Source organism: Natrix helvetica (assembly GCF_964273705.1).
Source record: "Natrix helvetica genome assembly, chromosome: Z".
NCBI lineage: Eukaryota > Metazoa > Chordata > Lepidosauria > Squamata > Natricidae > Natrix > Natrix helvetica.
The window spans coordinates 90,360,892-90,384,637 of record NC_138554.1 but is presented as its reverse complement, the minus strand read 5'-3'; the positions used below and the strand labels follow the sequence as shown (position 1 = coordinate 90,384,637).

General features: G+C 41.8%; 1 protein-coding gene across 3 annotated transcripts in view; it reads left to right on the top strand.

Moving 5' to 3' along the window:
- The window catches only part of RBMS3 (RNA binding motif single stranded interacting protein 3), a gene marked incomplete at its 3' end in the record, with an annotated part of 523,098 nt that overhangs the window by 418,262 nt on the left and 81,090 nt on the right, over nt 1-23,746 (top strand). For all 3 annotated transcript variants that reach the window (XR_014173613.1, XM_081933468.1, XM_081933469.1), the window contains exons 7-8: nt 9,473-9,579; nt 19,115-19,161. Coding sequence is in view for 2 of the 3 variants with exons in the window: in XM_081933468.1 (XP_081789594.1) it covers nt 9,473-9,579; nt 19,115-19,161 (154 nt within the window). The remainder of the gene's footprint in view (nt 1-9,472; nt 9,580-19,114; nt 19,162-23,746) is intronic.

Here is a 23,746-nt window from a genome sequence, read left to right as displayed (position 1 = left end):
GTATCCTATTGCGCCGTCTGGAGGGGTTAGGGGTCGGGGGCACCGTATTACGATGGTTCCGCTCCTACCTCTCTGGCCGGACGCAATGTGTGTTGGCAGGAGAGGAGAGGTCGACCGCGAGGCCCCTTATCTGTGGGGTCCCACAGGGGTCGATCCTCTCGCCTCTCCTGTTCAACATATATATGAAGCCGCTGGGCGAGATCATCCATGATTTTGGGGTGGGATACCATCTGTACGATGATGACACTCAGCTGTACATTTCCACCCCAAACCACCCCAACGAGGCTGTTGAAGTGATGTCCCGGTGTCTGGAAGCCGTACGGGTCTGGATGGATGACAACAGGCTCAGGCTCAACCCCTCCAAGACAGAGTGGCTGTGGCTTCCGGCTTCCCGGTTCAACCAGCATATGCCATCGCTGACCATCGGAGATGATCAATTAGCCCCGGTGGAAGGGGCACGCAATTTGGGCGTCCTCCTTGATGCCCGGCTGTCTATGGAAGATCATGTGGCAGCAGTGGCGAGGGGGGCGTTCCACCAGGTTCGCCTGGTGCGCCAATTGCGGCCCCTTTTGGACCGGGAGGCCTTGCGTACAGTCACTCACGCGCTGGTGACGTCTCGCCTGGACTACTGTAATGCTCTCTACATGGGGCTCCCTTTGAGGTGCACCCGGAGACTGCAGTTGGTCCAGAATGCAGCCGCGCGGGTAATTATGGGGAGATCGAGGTTCTCCCATATAACACCTATCCTGCGCGAGCTGCACTGGCTTCCTGTGGCCTACCGGGTGCGCTTCAAGGTGCTGGTTACCACCTTCAAAGCGCTCCATGGCACAGGGCCTAGTTACCTGCGGGATCGCGTCCTGCCCCATACATCCCTGCGACCCGTCCACTCACACAGAGAGGGACTACTCCGGGTGCCGTCCTCCAGAGAGTGCCAGAGGGCAGCGCCCAGAAGTAGGGCCTTCTCTGTAGTGGGCCCCACCCTTTGGAATGACCTCCCCCCAGACATCAGGACTACAACCGACCTTCGCTCCTTCCGTATGAAGCTGAAAACCTACCTGTTTCGACTAGCTGACCTGGCATAATTCTACAACCTCTCCAGCCCAGGGCATTTTTAATTGGTAATTTTAGTTTTTAAGGGTTAATTTCACTGAGGTTTTAACTTTTTTAGGTATTGTAACTTATTTATTTATTCTTACCTCCTCTGTACGCCATATAATACTTTTGTACGTCGCCCCGAGTCCCTGTGGGGAGAGGGGGCGACTAATAAGTTCAAGTAATAAATAAATAAATAAAATACCATATGCATGAATCATACAAGTGACAAGAAAATAGGGGCAGTCAGGCATAACACAGGTTATGTAGACAGTAAACACAAGGTCAATGTCTATACACCAATGCACAGAGTATGAGGAATAAACAGGGTGAATTAGAAATTCAAGTAAATGAGGGCAGATATGATATTGTTGCCATTACAGAAACTGGTGGGATGAAACCCACAATTGGAACATACAGCTAGAAGGATTTATATTATTTAAAAGTAATACACCAAATAAAAGAGGAGGTGGAGTTACACTATATATAAGAAATAATCACATCTCTACAGAAATAGAGCACAACAATGATGAAACTATCTTGAATGCATTTGGGTCAATATTAAAGGGGGGGGGGATGACATTGCCATAGGTCTATACTACAGGTCACCCAACCAAGCAGAGGAAGTAGATGAACTTTTTGCTAATCAGCTGACTAAGTTATGTAGGAAGCACACCACAGTAGTAATGGGGATTTTAACCCTGACATCAACTGGGAAACAAACTCTGCACCAAATGGAAGTTCCAACAGGTTCCTAACAAACCTAGCAGACAACTTTGTTTCCCAAAAGGTAGAGAAGGGAACAAGGGGATCGGCCACATTGAACTTAATTCTCACTAACAGAGAGGAAATGATAGAATGTGTTGAAACTACAGGAACCTTGGAGGCAAGCGATCATGCAATACTGGAATTCAACATTATCCAAACACAAGTAGTAGAACAAAGTGAAATTAGAGTCTTGGACTTTAAGAGAGCTAATTTCAATAAACTTAGAGAGAGCTTGGAAAGGATTCCATGGATGAGAATCCTCAAGGGGAAAACAACTCAAGAAGATTGGGAAATTTTGAAAAATGAGATTATAAAAGCCCAGTCTAGCACAATACCAATGAAGAAGAAAAATAACAGCTCCCAAAAGAAACCAGCATGACTGCATAAAGAACTCTCTGACAAATTGAAAGACAAAAATGATAAATATAAAAAGTGGAAAGAGAGGGACACAACTAAGGCAGAATATCAGCAAATATCCCCAGCCTGTAAAGATGAAGTGAGGAAAGCTAAGGCTCACAATGAAGAAAGACTTGCCACAAAAAATAAAATAAGCTTCTTCCAACATGTTAAAAATAAGAAAAAATTTAAGAAACAATTGGTCCATTGCCTGGAGAAAATGGCATGAAGGTTAAAAGCAACAGGAAGAAAGCAGAATTATTTAACTCATGTTTTGCATCTGTCTTTACACAAAGGGAAAAAACAGTCCAACCTACCAAAAACAGCACCACAAAAATCAGATTAGGAACACAAGTTGAAATAGGGAAGAAAATGGTAAGGGAGCACCTGTTTACCCAGAAAAGTTCAAATCACCAGGACCGGATGGATTATACCCCAGGGTTCTAAAGTAACTGGCAGACGAGATCTCAGAACCACTGAACTATATCTTTCAGAGATCCTGGAGCACCGGGAAACTGCCAGAGAACTGGAAAAGAGCTGATGTGGTTCCCATCTTCAAAAAGGGAAAAAAAATAGATCCAGGAAACTATAGACCTATCAGCCTGACCTCAATACAAGGGAAGATTCTGGAAAAGATAATCAAGCAATGAATTAGCGAACACCTAGAAGCAAACAAAGTAATAGCCAAAAGCCAACATGGGTTTGTCAAAAACAGATCATGCCAGACTAATCTTATTGCATTCTTCGACAAAGTGACAAAATTAATGGACCAGAGGAATGCCCTCGATATAATTTACTTGGACTTCAGCAAGGTATTTGATAAAGCAGACCATAACCTACTACTAAATAAAGTAGAAGAATGTGGGTTAGACAGCATCACCACCAGATGGATTCGTAACTGGCTGATCAATCACACTCAACTTGTAGTCCTCAAGCTGCATCTACATAGAGGGAAGTATGTAGTGGAGTACCCCAAGGCTCTGTTTTAAGCCCAGTACTCTTCAACATCTTCATCAACGATCTGTATGAGGGGATAAATGGGGAACTCATCAAATTTGTAGATAACACCAAGATGGCAGGAATAGCCAACACTCCAGAAGATAGGCTTAAGATACAGAAGGATCTTGACAAACTCTCCCCATATCAGTTTCATATTTGTCTGTATTCCATATGTTTTAACCTTTATTTAATTATCTTTCCATTATCATATTTAGTCAGTTAGCAACTCCATTTTATTGTCATATTTAGGAGTAAACCCCTTATCTTAGCTTTATATTTTCCCATATAACAATTTCTAGTTGTCTTGATTTTTTTCCTAGTAAGTCTTTTGTCCCACTTCTCTATTCCTGCCTTCTCCCTTTTCTTTGTTTTGACATGTCCACCCTCTTCAATTTTCCCCAAGCATCCATCAAAAAGATCTTTTGTATTTCCTTTGTTGGGGTGTAATCTCCTATTTTAATTTTCCTTATCCACTGTCAACCTCCAAAATATCTTTTGTCTGCTTTTTATTCCCTTTTGTTGGGACAGATCCCCCCTTTACAATTTTCCCTATACCACTGCCAAACCTTATGGAGTTTTTTGTTTGCTTTTTATTTCCCATCGTTTCTACCCTTCATTGTCTCTCCCCCCTACTTCCTTCCCCTTTTCCTTAAATACCTGCTTCTCTGAATTCAGAGTTCTATTTAGGCTTGATTTTAATTATGTATGCTTATTTTTAATAATTTCACGTAGTTCTTCAAATTCCCACCTTTCCATAATATCCAGTCCCAAAGTTACACTTAGTTATACAATTCTTATTTCAGAGTTCTGGTCCACCTTAAATTTATCTACTTCAGCTGCTGTGGGAAAGAGTGACAGGAACCATCTTGGTCTTTTGTTCTTCCTTAATGTCCAGTTCAAAAATTGCAGTTAGTTATACCAATCTTATTTTGAAATTCTTGTCCACCTTAAATTTAGTAAATTCAATTACTGTGAAACAGAAGAGAAGCTGGAGCCATCTTGATCTTTTGCAGACAAAAAAGAAAAAAATATACTTCGTATTTCCCCAGTTCTTGATTTTGTAATTATTTTTCCTTGGTACTTTCTGCTTCACGTTGGTTATAATTGCTCAAAATATATTAATTGGAACAAACTTGCCAAATTTGGGTATGTTTCTCTTCCCTCCTGCTTTTCCAAGTTCTGATTTATGGCAGTTGGTTAATTAACATTTCCCATACAGGCAAGATTAGGTTATCAGTTGTCAGTAAGGAGATGGTGCTTTTTTCTTGATCTTTCTCCCTTGTTGCATTCCAGTTCTCATTAATTGGGGTTGCTTAAGATATGTTAGTTAAAAGACACTCGAATGAAACAAATCTTCATGCTCCTAGACTCCTTTAAAAACACAAACTTTTCAAATGCAAAACCAAATTTAGAGTTAGTGTTTAAGTGGGTTGTGTTTAAGTGGGTTTGTCACTTCTCTTCTTTCTCCTTTCTGCCCAAATTATTTCAAGCAAATGGTTCTCTTTGGGGCTAGTGATTCAACCTCCATTTTCCCCCTTTTTTCTTTTCACAAAAATCCCAATCTGTCCATCAATATTATTTATGCTCTCAAGGTTCTTTATAAATTCTGATTTATAACTGTAGGTTAATAGATCTTACCAGGCTTTCATCTCGCCTCTGCACGCTCCTGTTCAGCTGCTTTGGCCTGGAGCCAGCTCTTGTGCAGTCATATTGCCATGCTGCCACCCCGGCTCTGATTCAGAGGGCAAATCTCTGACCTACAAGGGACCTGTTGCACTCCCCCTGAGTCTGATGAGACACTGCCCCTTATTCCACCCGCCCCCAGGGGGTTCTGATCCAAAAACGGATCTCAAAGACAGTTTGTCAGAAAGGGTTCATGTGAGACTCTTCAGACCTCACATCCCCCACATTTGTCCAGCTGCAGAACTTCAGGTCAACTCTCCTTCTAAACTTGATCACAGTGGATTTTATAGGATCAGCACTTGTGTCAAGGTTCCATTTATCTTCTTTGTGACAGTTGATCTTCAGAACAACTCATTTCTGCAGAGACAGGGAATTGCCAGTTCACACTTCATGGCTTACCTAGATTCAGATGAGAAATTCCTTAAATGAGAATGAAATATAGGAATTTCAGGCATCCTAGTTTGGAATATTGGAAGTGATATTTCCAACCATTTCAATAGCATTCTCAGAAATTTTCTTGCAATGCAGTTCACTAAACCTTCTATCAATTTTCTCTTTTTTCTGGTTTCATATACCAAGGCACTCAATGGAAATACGCTTTATGGTACTCAATGATACTCTGCTTTATGGTACTTATGGAAGGTAGTGTTCTTCCTGATTTGGCAATTGTACTTCATATTCAGCCTTTGATTCCAGGATGTGATGTAGATCTGCAGAAAGTGTGTCTACAAAGATCTTAGGAACTAGGATCTGGTTCTCAGGAATGACACCCTTTGACTGTCTATGTGTAATCTGTTCTAAGTAAGAGATGACCCACCCATTTAACTTGGCCATGTTTTATGATGAAATAGAAAGAAAGCTAATAAAACATTCCTATATTACTGACAATTTTACCTTGTGAGAGAAAACCAGAAAAGTAATAAATTATTTATAAAGAGAGTAAACCCTGATACTGTCAAACATTAATTTATATTTAGAGTAATCAAAAGCTATAGCGTAGAATAGTTTTGGATTATTTTCAAATAATAGGCATTTTGTTATTTGTTTTTATTTTTGGTCAACAACTTTTTGAACATTTGTTGATTAGTATTAACTGTAATGACTATTTTATGACAATAGATAAGGATCTCAGCTGAGAAGCATACATGTGTGCAACATTAATCATTTTCAGATCTAGGGACTTTTTATAGAAGATAGCAACACCACCCCTTCTACTGTTTTCGCAGTCAGACCAGAAAACATGATAATCAACTTGCTGTAATAAGGGAGTCTGGAAAGGATACATTCAACCACATCTCACAGACAAAAATAAGATTGAATAAGGCAGCATATAGAAGCAGGAGGAATTTTGTTTGCGAGGCTGCTTGCGTTTAGTAGCTTGCATTCTAGGCCTGTAGAGGTGGACCTGGAAGACGTTGGGGACATGCATGCATCGTTTAAGCTGTTGTGGGGGTTGTTGGGAGGCAGGCCATTGGTCTTGCATTTAATACAGTCAGCATGGTAGTCTATGTACAGGCCTGTTTCTCCTTGGTCCTGGCATCTTTTGAGCTCTGAGCGAAGTTCATGAGCACAGGCACATTGTAGTATGGACAGGTTGTGCCATGAATGAAGTTTCTTATGTTTTGTGCAGCTTTTGGCTAGTGAGTTTATTGTGGAGATGAATTTGCATTTTCTAGTTTCACTGTTGCAAACGACTCTGCCAAAGCCACCAAGCCATCGCTGTTCTTGAACACAGGGCTATCACGGGAAACATCAATGATTTCATCAGGAGTGATGATTGATGCATGGAAGTTATTAATGATATCATGAATCTTTGTGATGTTGTCAGATTCATTGGTGTCATTTAGTCCAAATAAGATTGTGTTGGGGTGCTTCAGTTTGTGTTCGATCACGTCTTTGACAAGGATGGAGATGTTACTCGCAGAATTAGTAGTTTCCTGCCGCTGGGGTAGTTGGTTAGGATAGGATTTCGGAATATTGGTGCTTTGCTTTTCTATGTTTTTTCTTTTTCTTCAAGGAATGCTAATCGTGCTTCTATGGTGTGCACCCGTTGAAGTAGAACACTAAATTTGTCCAATCTGGGCTTGTGTGATGGGTAGAATAGTGGAAACACAAACTAGGTTTTAAGTGAAGCTGATTGCAGGAACTGGGCTAGGCCTTTAGTTGATTTCCTTTCCTGCTGGTTTGTCCTGGCACTCACGTGTGTGTGCAGCAGGTGGGAGCTTTGCCCCTCCACTAGCTTGCCTTGCTGGTCTTTGGGAGATTGACCTCCCTTCGTGGTAGCTAGCCCAGCTTGCTCCCTGTTCTCCCCAGCTTGGCTGCTTGGGACTTCTTAGGTCTCTTTCACTACTTTCCTCACAGGCCTCTTTTTCTACCTTTCCTCTCAGGTCTCTTGGCTTGTAAAAACCAAGCTTGTAGTATTGTTAAATTTTAGCTAAAAACAAATTGGTAGCCTCACAATATGTGCTCTTGTAAAAAGTCAATTATGGATTAAAAATGGGTCAAAAGTGAATTAAAAAATGTAAAAGAAAAAGGAAAAAAATGTTTACTTTTGGAAGAGCTCTTTACAGCCATTGCTACCTGTCCACTATCTTGGTGTTTGTGTTTATTGATATAAACTTTATTGTTTTGAAACTTAGAATATTATTATTTGAGTGTATCCAAAGTACAAGTATAAATATTTCATCAAAATGATAATGTATTAAATTTGTCTTTTTTTTTTTAAGCATGGGATGCTGATTATAGGAGCACAAAAGAAATACTATTATGTGTGGGAAATCTACAGTTACATTCAATCCAAGACTGATTGGAACAAAATTCAAGCCCTACCTAAGGACCTAGTATTCTTAAGGTAGCATCTAAGAATTTAGGCAATTCCAAGCAACGTAGTCATTTGTATAATTAGGGCATTCAGGATGGTAAATTCAGTGTCCCCAAATATCTAGAAAGTCTTTTGAGGTGGTTAGGTAGTGTCATTAATGGGCATGAATTTGGGTGAACTCAGAGAGACAGGAACCTGGCATCTTATGGTTCACGAGGCTGTGAAGAATCGGATGCAGCAACAAAAGGAATTTATTTAGTATCACTTCAAGATTTCCAATCATGATTGATATAGCAATAGATTTCTTACCAATATTTAATAATTATTTCCAGCTTTTTTCTTCAACCCTATTATCGAAATGTATAGCAACATCCATAAAACAGACTTCTTTTCAACAATAGTTGTACCAGGCATGTCATAAACAAGATGCTAGTCTCTTTGTATTTTAAAGTTCTATAAAATCTTAACCCACTTGTTTTCTAAAACCTTATCAATTTGGTGCTCCAGCTTGGACTACATTCAAATTCTAACTTCTGGCAATTTATATACTTTATTCATTAAACATGAAACTCAGCCAACTGAACAATCAAAAATGCATTACAAATACCAGTGACTGGCGGTAATGGTTGATACGATTTGCTGCCAGCACCCTAGGTATCAATTTAAGTACCTTCTTAAAATATAAGATGTTCCAAGTAGCACAGTTTTTTGCAGTTCCGCTGATGTTATTGCAGGAAGCTGCAATTTGTTGATGTATCTTGTAAAATTCTTGGACATGGTGCCAAGTGCCCCGATGACAATGGGTATTATTATTATTATTATTATTATTATTATTATTATTATTATTATTATTATTATTATTATTATTATTATTATTATTAAACTCAGTCAACTGAACATTTAAAAATGTATCATAAATACCATTATTGTTATTATTGTTGTTGTTATACATTACATCAGCATAAGATCTTAGCGATCCTTGTGGTGATTAGTTCTCAACCTGGCATGTCAAGTCTTCCAACATTGCATCCATCACCACTGTACTCATGCTCATCCATCTTACTGCTGGTTATGCTCTTTTTCTTTTTCCTTTCACCTTACTCAGTATTATGGAATTCTCAATGAGCCTGGATTCTTATAAAATGACCCGATTATGATAGTTTGAACCTGGTCATTTGTGCCTCAAATGAGAAATCTGGATTTATTTTTTTTATGGTCTATTTATTTGGATGTGTAGCTATGTATGTTATTCTCAGGAATCTTCTTTCAACATCAATATTAAAAAGCATTATTTCTATTTCTACCTTGCCTCTTTAAACTCCAATTTTTAGTTCCATAAAGAGTTACAGGGAAAGCCATTATCTACATGATACTCATCTTTGTACATATAAATACTATATATATCACAAGATATACTGCATAAAATATGTAAAATGTTGCCTTTCACAAATTTTCCAATTCTGCATAAAGTAGTCTGGTTTTTAAATTATTATTTGCTATACTTTTTAAGAATGATCTTTTATATCTCTTCCTACAAGTTATATCCATTCCTAAAAGTTAGGTATATCTATATTGATAAAGCTATTTTTAAAAATCTCAATAAAGGGTAGGTGAAAAGATTAACATTAAAAAATTGAGGTTATAAGAGGTAGAGATTGGCTGAATTTTTCTTTGGAGGGATAGCTAACACACTGGGTTTTCCTGTCTTCATAGCCCCAACAGAACCTTTGCTGTGCAAATTTGCTGATGGAGGACAAAAGAAACGACAGAATCAAAACAAATATACTCAGAATGGGAGACCCTGGACAAGAGAAGGAGAGGTAAGTCAAAATAGTTTTTGAAGAAATTTGATAAATTTGAAGAAAATGAGTTTTCAGCATTATTAAGTCAAAATTAGAAAAATGCAGCAAAATTCAAATAAGTTTAATTCCATTTACTTTGATTCAGACTAGAAGCATGCATTATTTATCATAAGATTGCAACCCAATACTCAATGAATTCATAAAAAACAATATTTTGCAGTGCTGATAAAATGAAATATTTTATACATCACTATTGTTAATTGTAGTTTTGATTGCATTTAGATTGGAACTAACTTAACTTTCATTTTAATTAATATAGTGTGAATCTATCAGCCCAGTTCTTGCTATTAAATAATATCCAGACATGACAGAAAAACATAAATACCATAATTTGACCTTGACAGAAAAATGAAGCTATATTGGATTTGATTGCTCTATTGTTATAGGAGAACTGTCAGGCTTTGTTGCTTTCTGCAAAAGCGTATGTAGCCAGTTTGTTTTAACTGATTTGGTTATCATGTGAAAGTATATCAGAAGAAGGACCTTGGTCTAATAATGAGTAATTAGTTACATCCTGGGAGACCATTATAATCTAAGGTAAAATTTAGGCTAGGTAAGAGTGGGGGAAATCATATCCTTCCAGGAAACTAGGCTGTTAGATAATATTACTCATATTATCTACCAGCTATGAACAAGATCTTTTTAAAGAGTAAGGTCTTTTTAAAGAGCTTGAAAATGGAGTTCTTCTTTCTAACTTATCATTGAAATAGAATGAAATGTTTTGTTTTCAAATAGTTTGAATCTAAGATGCATCCAAAGAGTGGTACACAATACATATTTTAGGTAAGAAAAACCAAAAGTACACATATAAACTGGGTGAAACCAGGCTTAATAGCAGTGTCTGTGAGAGGGATCTTGGATCTTAATGAACAGCCAGCTAAATATCTGCAGCAGCAGCCAAAAAAGCCAATGCAATCCTAAATTGCATTAACAGAGGGATACAATCAAGATCAAGTGAGGTACTAATACCGCTATATAAAGCCCTAGTAAGACCACAACTAGAGTACTGCATCCAGTTTTGGTCACCACACTATAAAACAGATGTTGATTCTCTAGAAAAAGTGCAGGAAGAACAACCAGGATGATTAGGGGACTGGAGACTAAATGATTACAGGAACTGGGCATGGCTAGTCTAGTGAAGAGAAGGACCAGGAAGACATGATAGCAGTCTTCCAATATTTGAGGGGCTGCCACAGAGAGGAAGGGATCAACCTATTTTCCAAGGCACCTGAAGGCCAGACAAGGAATAATAAATGGAAACTGATCAAGGAGAGATTCTGTCTAGAAATAAGGAGAATTTTTCTGACAGCAGGAACAGTCAACCAATGAAACAGCTTGCCTACAGAAATTGTGAGAGCTTCATCACTTGAGACTTTCAAGAAGCGATTAGACTGCCATTTGTCAGAAATGGTGTAGGTTCTCCTGCTTGAGGAGGGGGGTTGGACTAGATGACCAATAAGGAGGAGGAGCTTCCTGGAGGATGGCGGTCAGCCTCTGAGCTCCGTGTTTTCTCGGGGCTCTTTTTGACCGGGCTGGGTTGCTGCTGGTCCTTTATACGAACTGGAGGACCACGAACCTACCCAATGACCACCCTGGCTTATTTCAGGACCCTAGTGGTCCCCCAGGGTGGCCGGACGGCACAGTAGAGTGGAAGAAAGTAAATCGGCGTTTTTGAAAACTTGTAGTGAGCCGGGAAATGGCGGTCGGCATGCGGGCGCGCCGGCTTACTCCGGGAGACAGCAGGCGTCGACGGCTGTTGGAGCTGGAGTTTTGGCGGTTATGAACTGTTTACGATCTGTTTGGCCGGCGTTTGCGGGCGTTTTGGTAAGCCACGACAGCTACGACAGCCCGAGGTGAGACCAGCGACGCCCTGAGCGGCTAGCGACGGGGACGCGATGGCGTCCCACACGAGGGAAGGCGGAGGGAGGCGATGGCGGCAGTGGCGGCCCGGAAGATTATCGGGGGCTTTAAACATCAGTTCCCCGACCCACTTGACCCCCTGGGAGCCCCGAGCCTACCAGAAGCCCAGTGGAGGTCGTGTGAGGTTTGAGCTGGGCTTGAAACATCGGAGATCGCCGGAGTTGTTGGAGGGCGCCGGAGGCCGGCAGAAGGTTTGGAGTGAAGAACAGAGGCCGCCTGAAATGGCGCGGAGGCGACGCTGGGGCTTGGAAGGTTTACAGGGAGCCGTCGATACCCCCCCTGCCCATTACGGATTATCCGCTTGCCTTTGTATAGATTTTGAAATCAGCTTAACCCCTTACCACCTGGGGCTTGGAAGGACTGCGGGGAGCTGTTGAATCCCCCCCGCCCGCTATGGATCATCTGCTCACCCTCTCACGGATTTTTAAGAACTGCCTAATCCCCTACTATTGAGAACTGTAGATTATAGGCTCTACTTATTTTTTAGTCACCTCTACCTATTTCTTTACTCACCTCTCTCATCTTGTAATCTTGGTTGCCGTTCTGTCATGATTTTTAACGGGTAGACTTATTTAACACTTCTAGCACTCAGAATCCATCTTTAGCCCGGTGTATTTATCATTTATCATGTATGCGAGATCTGACCTTATTTTACTGCGGGAGTCCCCCCTCTCGCAGTTATGGCCTCCTGCCCTCTCAAGGGCCCACCTCGAGGACGGGTTCATTAACCCAGAGAGGTGGAGGAAGCGCACATTGAGGGGTTTTTTAATTAATTGTTTTTTAAAAATTGTAAGGGGTTCCAGGGATGGGGGGGGAACAGGTCAGGAGGGATGGTAGAGCCAGGCATCTAGGTGTGGTCGAAGGAGGAGGGAGCGGAGGGGGGGAGGAGAGGGAAGATAGCATTCCTGTGCAGGGCTCTTTGATACCAACGGTCGTGGGGAGGGGCAGGTGCGAGGACAGATCAAGAGCGCGTAGTCGGTTGGGAGACCGGGGTTTTTGGTCATACCCGGTCGTTTGTACCAACCCCTGCATACTAGGTGGTCAGGATCTACAGACCCAAGGCCTGAGACTGCTGTTATGCAATGCGAGGTCCGTTGTCAATAAGGCCCCCCTCATCCACGATCTAATTTTGGAGGGGGAGCCGGACCTCGCAGGAATAACTGAGACCTGGTTGGGCCACGAGGGAGGCCTACCCCTCGTGGAAATGTGCCCATCAGGTTATCGAGCATTTCACCAGCCTCGGGCCCAGGGAAGGGGCGGTGGGGTAGCAGTGATTATCCGGGAAGACTTAGAGCCGAGAGAGTTCACTGTGCCGCAGACATCCGGGTGTGAGTCCCTTGTCGTGAGATGGGGCCCAGGGAGACAGTTGGGCCTGCTGATAGTATACCTGGTTCCTCGCTATACATCAGCGGCCCTGCCTGAACTCCTCGAGCTGATCTCATCTGTGGCAGTTGAGACCCCCAAACTTTTAGTGATGGGGGATTTTAACCTGCCGTCGATGGGAGAAGCGTCTGAGGGGGTTCGGGAGTTCATGGCTTCCATGACAGCCATGGACCTGACCCAATTAATTCAGGGCCCTACTCACGAGGGAGGCCACACGCTGGACCTTGTCTTTGTCTCTGGCCAGTGGACGAGTGATCTGGGAATAGGGGATTCAACTATTATTCCCCTGTCATGGTCAGATCACTCACTTCTCCGGCTTGACTTCCCTGGTGCTACCCCCCGCTGCGGGGAGGTGGAACCGGGAGGTATTAGATGGTTCCGCCCCAGGCGCCTGATGGAACCAGATAGGTTCCAGACGGAGCTTGGGCCACCTCCTGTGGACCTGACCCGCCCCCGAGTGGAGGACCTGGTAGACGCCTGGAATAGTGCGACTACCGGGGCCCTAGACCGGGTGGCGCCTTTGCGGCCTCTCCTGCGGCGACGAACCACCCTGGCGCCTTGGTTTACCGAGGAGCTAAGGGTGATGAAACGCCACAAGAGACGCCTAGAGAGTCGTTGGAGATCCTCCCGTTCCGAATTTGACCGAGCACAGGCACGAGCCTGTTTGAGGACGTACCTTGTGGCATTAAGAGCGGCCAAACATCAACATTGTGCCGCTCTTATTGCGTCCGCAGATAACCGCCCTGCCGCCCTGTTTCGGGTGACTCGCTCCCTCTTGTTTGAGAGACCGCGGGAAGCCCCTTTACAGGGCAGAGCAGAGGAGTTTGGGAAATATCTACAGGACAAAGTCGCTCAAATCCGGATGGGATGGGCCCCTTTCAATGGTCCAGTGGAGACGCCCGAGGCGAGTCTTGAGGGACCGTTCTGGGAGGAGTTTGACTCGGTTGCCATCGAGGATTTGGACAGGTTGCGTGGACGTCTGCATCCTACCACATGTTTATTGGACCCGTGTCCCTCCTGGCTTGTACTGGCATCCTGGGAGGTTACGCGCGACTGGCTCCTGGGTCTAGTGAACGCTTCGCTGGGTGAGGGGTTTCTACCGGCCGCCTTGAAAGAGGCGGTTGTGAGGCCCCTGCTCAAGAAGCCTTCCCTGGACCCAACGGACCTAGTCAATTACCGTCCAGTCTCCAACCTTCCCTTTTTAGCGAAGGTTGTAGAGAGTGTGGTGGCACACCAGTTTCCACGTCACCTGGAGGAGAATGATTATCTAGACCCGCGCCAGTCCGGCTTCCGACCCAGGCACAGCACGGAGACGGCCTTGGTCGCGTTGGTTGATGATCTCTGGAGGGCCAGAGATAGGGGTTGTTCCTCTATCCTGGTCCTATTAGATCTTTCGGCGGCGTTCGATACCATCGACCATGGTATCCTGTTGCACCGGCTAGAGGGGCTGGGAGTCAGGGGCACCGTTTTACGGTGGTTTGGCTCCTACCTCTCTGGCTGGACGCAATGTGTGTTGGCAGGGGAGCAGAGATCGACCCGGAGCCCCCTCACATGTGGAGTGCCACAGGGGTCGGTGCTCTCGCCTCTCCTGTTCAACACATACATGAAACCGCTGGGCGAGATCATCTGTGGTTTTGGGGTGGGATACCATCTGTATGCTGATGATACTCAGCTATACATTTCCACCCCGAACCACCCCAACGAGGCCGTTGAAATGATGTCCCGGTGTTTGGAGGCCGTACGGGTCTGGATGGATGGCAACCGACTAAAACTCAACCCTTCCAAGACGGAGTGGCTGTGGCTTCCGGCCTCCCAGTTCAACCAGTTACTTCCATCACTGGCCATTGGGGGCGAGCAACTGGCCCCCATGGAATGGGTGCGCAATTTGGGCGTCCTCCTGGATGCCCGGCTGTCCATGGATGACCATGTAACAGCCGTGGCAAGGGGGACGTTCCATCAGGTTCGCCTGATGCGCCAATTGCGCCCCTTATTGGACCCGGATGCCCTACGCACAGTCACCCATGCGCTGGTGACGTCTCGCCTGGACTACTGCAATGCTCTCTACATGGGGCTTCCCTTGAGATGCACTCGGAGACTGCAGTTGGTCCAGAACGCGGCCGCGCGGGTGATTATGGGGAGGACTAGATACTCCCCCGTAACACCTCTCCTGCGCGAGCTGCACTGGCTTCCTGTAGTCTACCGAGTGCGTTTCAAGGTTTTGATTATGATCTTTAAAGCGCTTCATGGCACAGGACCTAGTTACATGCAGGATCGCATCCTGCCCCATACATCCCTACGACCAATCCGCTCACACAGAGAGGGACTTCTTTGGGTGCCGTCCGCTAAACAGTGTCGCGGGGCGACACCCAGGAGCAGAGCCTTCTCTGTGATGGGCCCAGCCCTGTGGAATGACCTCCCCCATGACATCAGGATTACTTCCGATCTCCGCTCCTTCCGTGTACAGCTGAAGACCCACCTCTTTCAATTATCTGGCCTGGCTCAACCGTAAATTTTTTCTTATTCCTCCTGACAGTCCTTTTAAATTTTAAATTGTGGTATTTCTAATGGGGTATTTTAATGGTGACTTTTAATTGTCTAAATGTGATGTAATCTGTTACCTCCTCCGTGCATGGATGTCCGTGCATGTATGTCTTAGTATATGTGTGTATTTGGATGTCTATGTGTTTGCACATGTTTTATGTTTTATATGTTTTATTGTACGCCGCCCCGAGTCCAGTCTGGAGAGGGAGCGGCTAATAAATTTAAATTTATTATTATTATTATTAAGGTCCCTTCCAACTCTGTTACTCTGTTAAATCTGTTAAATATTTGTAAGCCAGCTTACAAATATTAGTTAGTTCCTTAGTTAGTTTCTTTAAAAAATATCCATTCTATTTTGTACTCTGTATTGATGTGACTTTACAACTTTTTGTTTTCATGTGAGGAGTCACTGCTAAAGCAGAAACTTATGATATAAAATGGGTGTTCTTATATTACTCTATCTGTCACACCACTCCCTCAGCTTCCTGACTGATACTTTTATGGCAATTAAGATGACATATTTTGCTGGGCCTAGCACTTTTGTCAAAAGCCTGAATTATGATATAAAGGAAGAAATGAAAAGTTATGTGGAGTTATTTAATACTGTGCAAAAATATGTGATATTTCACAAGAGGATCAGGACATTTTGCGTTTTTCTTCAGCTGAAATTGCAGGAGAGCTAGAAGCTGTTTTTAATCCACAAATCCTTGTAGGCTCTCAGATTATTATGGAATATAGGAACTGACACAGAATTCCGGGATCAAACAGAAAAGGTTTATTGCGCAAGATTCAGTCGCTACACAAGAAAGCAGGAGACTGAATCCCGAAGGATTCTAATGCAAACACTATTATAGATCTGACAGGCTCCCCCCCACACACACAGGCCCTCCCCCTTCCCTTCTCTCAAAGCTAAAATAACTTGTGGCTTTTCTAAGTAAGTCACAGGCAGCTAAATTTCCTGTCTTCAAGTCTGCGGTTTGGCTAGGTGTTATTTAAACTTCCTCTTGCAAACCCTTAATCTCCAAACTAAAGTTTTCCTCTTACAGAACTCTTAACATGCTCCATTATAAAGACAGTTACATATATTTAAGATTCCTATTATCCCATATTATTCCATTCCATCTTAAGATATTCTACACTAACCAGATTAAAGATGGGCTATAAGAAATAGTTTGGTTGCTACTGGTGTATTGCACCCCCTGGTAGCCCCTGAATCACTAGATTCCATTATCAAGCTTGCTATAAAGCCTTCAAGGCTCTTAGGGATTTCAATTAGTCCAGGGCAACTCATGAGTTAAACCTGTTCTAAGTCTTGGATGCATATTGATAGCTTCACATTAAATCTATTTTTGTCTGAGAGTCATTATGAAACAATTAGTAGTGGAAAATATAACATCAGTCCAGATCACTCTCTGGTTGCTTTCTTTCTCATTTGAAGTACCTTTCCCATGAGAAACCAGAGTTTATTTCATTGATTCATCCCAGGCACTTGATAAATAGACCCTAAAAATTGGGGTTCCACAGGGAATCTTGAGAATCTGAGGCCTGGAATGAGTGGGTAGTTACAGCCTTGTTGTGCATAATCTCTCAGCAATGTCTAATTTTGCCTAATTAGGGGGCACTTATTTAAGGAGTAATTTCAGAATGTTAAGAAACAAACATGGATATTTGATCCAGGATCTACTATTTTTAACTTTTGGGATGATTTGGAATAGATAAGGTGCTGTGGTAAACTTTCTACTGGTGGATTACAATAACAGTTTATTAACAGAGAATTTTGAAAGTTTAATTTTGTCTTATTTTAGTATTATTTATTCTTCCTGTTAATGATTTTGTTACTAATATATAGAAGACAGGTCAATAAATTGCAAATAGATTTATTAGTTTAAAAATTGTGGGTGGGGTGTTTCAGGGGGTGGGAACCAATGTCATAGTAATGTATTAATCAGTATTCAGTTAGGGGGAATAATATGTGTATAATGTGTTGGAGGATTTTTGATGCACCTTTTTTCTTTTTTAATGTCATGGTAATTTTGTGTTTTTTTTTCTTTTTTGCCCTTTTTGTGGATTTTTTGGAGTTTTGTATTTCAACCTGAATAAAATTAAAATAAACAGAAAAAAATAAGACCAGCAAAGTACAATTTGTGTCATGACTCATATTACAAGCAGAATATGGCATAGTTTGCTGATAACTCACCAATAGGTATATAGCATCTTTACTCAACAGTAGAGAAAGTCCCCTAGTAGGTATTACATTCTAAAATTTTCAAATAGAAGCAAAATTGTTGTTCATGTTGTTTTAAATTTGGATTGGTGTGCATATTCAGAGATAACCTACTTACACACATATAATCAAAAACTTTGCCTCTTGGCATGGTTCATTAGAAAAACAACATTTCTTATATATACAGTGGTATATATTTTGAAATATTTCCTAACAATTTATTGTTTTAATTTTTTTCTGAAAAAGTAGATCTTTTAATTCCACAATATTTTTTCAGTCAGATCTGTCATAAATTATCAATGAAAGATTCATTGCCAATGGAGCCAAATTAATTTTTCCCATCAAGTAAAGCTTATTTTAGTCAAGATTATTTAAACAATTTTCTTTTGCCTGGTTGACTACTTTTTTTCTTCAAAGTACATTTCTTTGGAGGTGCTTTTTGTTTGTTTGTTTAATTTTTTTTCTTGCCACATTACTTTTCATATTTTAAAGTCATGTTCATACCTTTATAGCCTCTTTCCTCTGTATCAATGTACCACTTGTTTTATTTTGAAATTCTGGTTCTTATTTACTACGTAGTTCAGTGGTGGGTTGCAGGCGGTATGCCCCAGTACAGGTGTACCAGAGCCTGCCCAGAGCACCGGGTACCGTTCCATTCCGGTGCTCTAGAGGGCCCACCCACCTGCCTGAGCTCCTTACCGTGTTTTAAAGCTTTCAGCACTTATGTGCATGCGCATGGTGCGTACAGCGCCTGTGTGATGCTCCGCTAATCAGCTGGAGTGTCGTGGAGGCTTGCAGAAGCATCGTTTGCAGCTACAATGCATGTGCACACACGCCGCGCACATCCATGTGGGCGACGCCGGGACTGTTCCAACCGTACCGACTGGAACGGGATCCAGAAACCACCACTGACCTAGTTACTATACGATTTGTGGTTGGTCTTCAATTTCATACTCGATCTAATTTATTAATTTTGGCAACAGTCCACTATTCATTGCTCATGTGATCCATTTGATACTCTATTTCTTTTGATGTTCTTCCTCCTTTACCAAAGCAATTTATTTTGATAATTTCAAATGTTTGAGGTGAAAAATGGGTTGGCAGGTTGGGGAATAATAGTTTCACTGATTTCTGGTGTGCTATATAAATAGTGGCTTATACTTCATGGTAATATTTCTCTTAAATGATGGTAGAGCTGCTTTCAATTTCAAAATTGGGGACACAATCATATTCAGTTTCTTAAAGAATAAATATCCACAAAGTACCTACACAAGCTCAGGTTATATCAACAATGGGGGCTGTAAAATACTCTCCTCTATTCTCAAATAATGATAAAATGGCTTATTAATCTTTCATTTGTCCTGAAGTAGTATGACTTTTTTTAACCCAAGAATAGTAATCTTCTTATTTCTTTCTTCTGTACAGGCTGGCATGGCCTTGACATATGACCCTACAGCTTCTATACAGAATGGGTGAGTAACATACACTTTACTGTTTTTAACGACATTGTGATTTTTTCTAAAGCAGTTTTAAATTGTGAACACAATTTCAAAGCAAGTCAACCACACCGGTATTATTTGAAATATCTATTAAGAAAGAAAAATCATTTCCCCCATTTATTTCTAGACTATTAGTTATAAATTGGGAATGATTCAATTTAATTTAAAAAAGATTTACTTTAATGTTTATATTATCTAAAGCTAACTTATTGACACTGGTCAAGTTGTTAAGGGAGGCACGCTATGAGTAGGAGGTAGGCATGATTCAAAGAATCTTGAATACCCAGGCAAGCATTACTATTCCTTTATCTATTCACGTGTGGATGGCATTTGTATCTTACAGTGGAATACTCATTTTATTCCTACAACAAGCACTCCTATAGGTAAACAGAACTGAGAAGACATTGAATGGGCCAATGTAACTTGTGAAATCCATAGTTGGGTTTTAAATATGAATCTCCCTGTTCCAAGATCAATAACTCAACTATTAGACTAGCTTTTTTCTTCAGGGAATAGTTATTAGACTATTACTGAATTATATGAATACCATTTTTTTTGTTTGTTTAGTAATTTCAGACAGATGCCATGCTTGACAATGTTTTGGAATCAGATATGGGGCCAGCATGGCTCCCATAGCACATTACACAAAATTATTTTGCTTCTCTTCTCCTTAATACATCTTATGTTTTTCAGGAGAGATAGTCTGTGTAGATCCAATCAACCAAGAGCTCCATATAATTATGTTATAATGTTTACTTCATTATATGTACACAGGAGAGAAATTTTGAGAGAAGTCTAGAATACAATCTTAAAAAGGCTTTATATTTACTTTTCAATTGTGATAAGGCCAAAGTTGAAGGGAGTATAGGAAGATCTCCAACATTTCTAAAATAAGCAAAGTATCAGTTGCATCCATGTTTCCCTTGCAAGCCAATCAAACGAGAGCAAGACAATTGGTTGAAAAACACTATTTAGAAGTAATTCTGGTAACATTCAGCGCAGCCTCAGCTGCCCCTTCCTTGACAGGGTGAAGCTAGAGCATTTGGCCTTTAGTCTAGGCTCCCAGCATGATGGTGGTCAAGGGCCCTGGGTGAGCCCTGCTTGCTAGAAGAAGTGGATGGACATAATTGCAAGTCCAGCCCCGGCTATGGTGAGGAGCAGTGACTGCATCTGAGCCCAGGGGCTGAGAAGAACAAACAGGAGGGGCACAGAGGCTAGGCTGCCTTCTGGCGCACTGCATTTGGGTTACAAACATATGGCCTGACTGTTGCCCAAATACAAAAGGGTTTCTCTATCAGCTGGGATTGGGAGGCTGAAGACCTCTTGTCTTTGTGGCCATACAATTCTAAAATCAATAGGCTCCTGTTGGGTAGGGGAATCAACAGGGCAAAACAAGCATTGTCTACCATGGTTTATTGATTGCCAAGTTTTTCTTGTGTTTTCCCATACCTTTCTGGGCTATTAAAATCACATTGGCAAGGTCTGTACCAAACACCTGACTGCAAACTAAACAACCAGATTTTAGCCTAGCCTGTTGTGCAATCCCAGGCCACATTTCAAAATAAGAGGATGTAATAACAGGAGAGAGCTGCAAAATTGCTGTTATTTATTCTTGCCTTTAGCAGCAAAAACTATGTTCTTTGACATATTTGCTAGCAGCCTGCAGGCTGTAAACTTCCCTTTCCCCCTTGGGGAAAGCATTCAGAAGTGCTAGATTTATTTTACCTGCTAATTACAGTATACTTTGCGGGTTTTTAAAAAAACTGTGAGAAAAAAGATGTGAAAATTAAAGAATGTATGGATTGAGGTGTGAGACAGGAAAGAGAATTACATGGACTTGTGCACTTCCAGTTGCTGACAGGTGCATCACTAATGTTCTGACCTGACACCTGCATGCTCTCAGGTCCCAAAGATTATCTTCACTCTTCATAGGCCACTATTGTGGATTAACAAAGTTCTTCTGGATTCTGATTTTATGGTGAGTATCCTGAGCTACAGAGGCCATTGTTCTTCTTCTTAAATACATAACAATAAAATAATTAGAACTAAAGGTTCAGAGGGAAGGCAGATTAGAAAAAAATGAGACCTTTTGGGGTCTTCAATTCCCTTCCTGTTAAGAGTTCCTTAATAAGGTTTGCTCTTCCTTCCTAACATCAATAATCAATTTTCTGGTTTTTCTAGAAAATATGTGAAGAGTTGTAATTAGTGATTTAACTATGTTTTCTTTTTGACTGTGTTTCAATTTATATAATATATGTTTAATCAAGGGGGCTTGGAGAGGTAGAAGTGGCCAATATGGAGACTGTACCTTGCCCTCCAGAAGTGTCTCTCCTGCAGATTTCTGGAGAGGAGGAGGGTGTGGCAGGGGAGCTGCGTGAGGGAGGACGCAGTGAAACTGCTCCCTGTAAACATCCTCCTCCATGCTTCCATATACAACAGCGTCATCCTCCGCTTCTTGCTTTGCTGGGAGTAGGCACTGGACAAGGAAACATCAATGATGTCTTGGATTGGGAGAAGAACATCTCTTTTGGCATGCTGTGGACATCCATGCACACACCTCATTCCAAGCTTGGAGACTTTTATCCACATCTGAGCTTACAAACTGCCAATCATGCCTGGATTTGGGGAGAAGGCCTTCTCCTTCCTCTATGGGGAAAAGACCCAAAACTTGGAATGTGGTGTGTATGCGTGTGCACATGGGCACACACTTCGCTGCAAGCAGTTTGGGGAAAAGAGGAACTTGTGGGGCACCGAATTGTCTCCATGTCGAGATAGCCAGTGTGAGTTGTTCCATTCCGACCCAGCCATTCCAAATCAATCACGCCCAGTAAACAGTGCTGAGCTGGCCACACCCACCCAGTCATGCCCACCTAGTCATGGAGATCCTGCTACTGACTTTTGAGGGCATAATGCTGATGCAGTCATCAATGAAATTGAGTTTGACACCCCTGGTTTAGGTAAACTACTGTTTGTACAAAGCAATTATGGCTGTACTTTGTTATGACTTTAAATAGACACATATTTATCTCATGGACATGATACCTGGAATTCCTTTCCATTAATTAGGACTCCTGGGAATTTTTCTTCTGGGTGAGATTAACTGTTCCATTCCTAAGAATGCTAGATGGGTTTCTTTGGAAAGATGCTTCTCAGCTGTTCCTACCTGATGATGGAATTAGCTGAAATGACAAAACTGACCTTTTTGATCAGGGACAAAGCAACAAACACTTGTTTTTGTTTTTGCTGAAAATGAAAACAATATCATTTGTGACAGGAATTTGTTGATTAAAATTTTTTGAACAATGGGGAAGAAGAAAAATATGTAATTTTAAATAATAAATTGGGAACATTTGTTTGCCAAGTTTCTATATAGGAAAGTTGCTCATAACCCATCGTTGCCCGGGTATTTATAGGCATTGAAGCATTTGTTTGACAGGGAACCATTGAGAGGGGCCTTTCTTCCCCCTACTCCCATGCCCATCATCCCTGCCCTCTCCCTTCCCCTTCCAATGTGCTCCTCTTTTCCACCCTGTCTACGATCCTGGCACTTTGCCCCAACTCCATCACACGCTTCCCAGTTCCCAGTCTACTGGAGGTTGAATGTCACGGCTGGCTTTCCAGAGGAAGCCGCAAAGGAACTGACATCACAAACAATTACCAATCTAGGATGCTGCACTCGCTCTCTTTAATAGGCCAGATATTCCATACATCCTTACATCCATATTATATATAATATGTATATATTTATGTTACAACCCCTGGTATTACAGAAGACCATCCAAGCAGAAAACCATATTTTTATTTTTAATGTTGCCTTTGCTATGTGTGTGTTGTATTTGTGCTGATAAATAAATAAAGGGAGACTAGTATAGATCTATTTCAAGCTATTTAGCTCTCATCAGCTAGCCATACCCTTACTGGGATTCAAACCTAGGCTGTATTACATATTAGGCAGATGTATTAGCCACTAAGCCACAGGCTCTCCTCCTTATCAGCCAAGCCAGGGAAATAGGTATGTATTTTTGTTACAACCCCTGGTATGCCCAAATATGGGAGGGAGCTCACTACTCCCCCTTTCTGTCCTTCAGCTCATTACAGAAGACCATCCAGGCAGAAAACCATATTTTTATTTTTAATGTTGCCTTTGCTATGTTTGTGCTGTATTTGTGCTGATAAATAAATAAAGGAAGACTAGTATAGATCTATTTCAAGCTATTTAGCTCTCATCAGCTAGCCATACCCTTACTGGGATTCGAACCTGGGCTGTATTAAATATTAGGCAGATGTATTAGCCACTAAGCCACAGGCTCTCCTCCTTATCAGCCAAGCCAGGGAAATAGGTATGTATTTTTGTTACAACCCCTGGTATGCCCAAATATGGGAGGGAGCTCACTACTCCCCCTTTCTGTCCTTCAGCTCATTACAGAAGACCATCCAGGCAGAAAACCATATTTTTATTTTTAATGTTGCCTTTGCTATGTTTGTGTTGTATTTGTGCTGATAAATAAATAAAGGGAGACTAGTATAGATCTATTTCAAGCTATTTAGCTCTCATCAG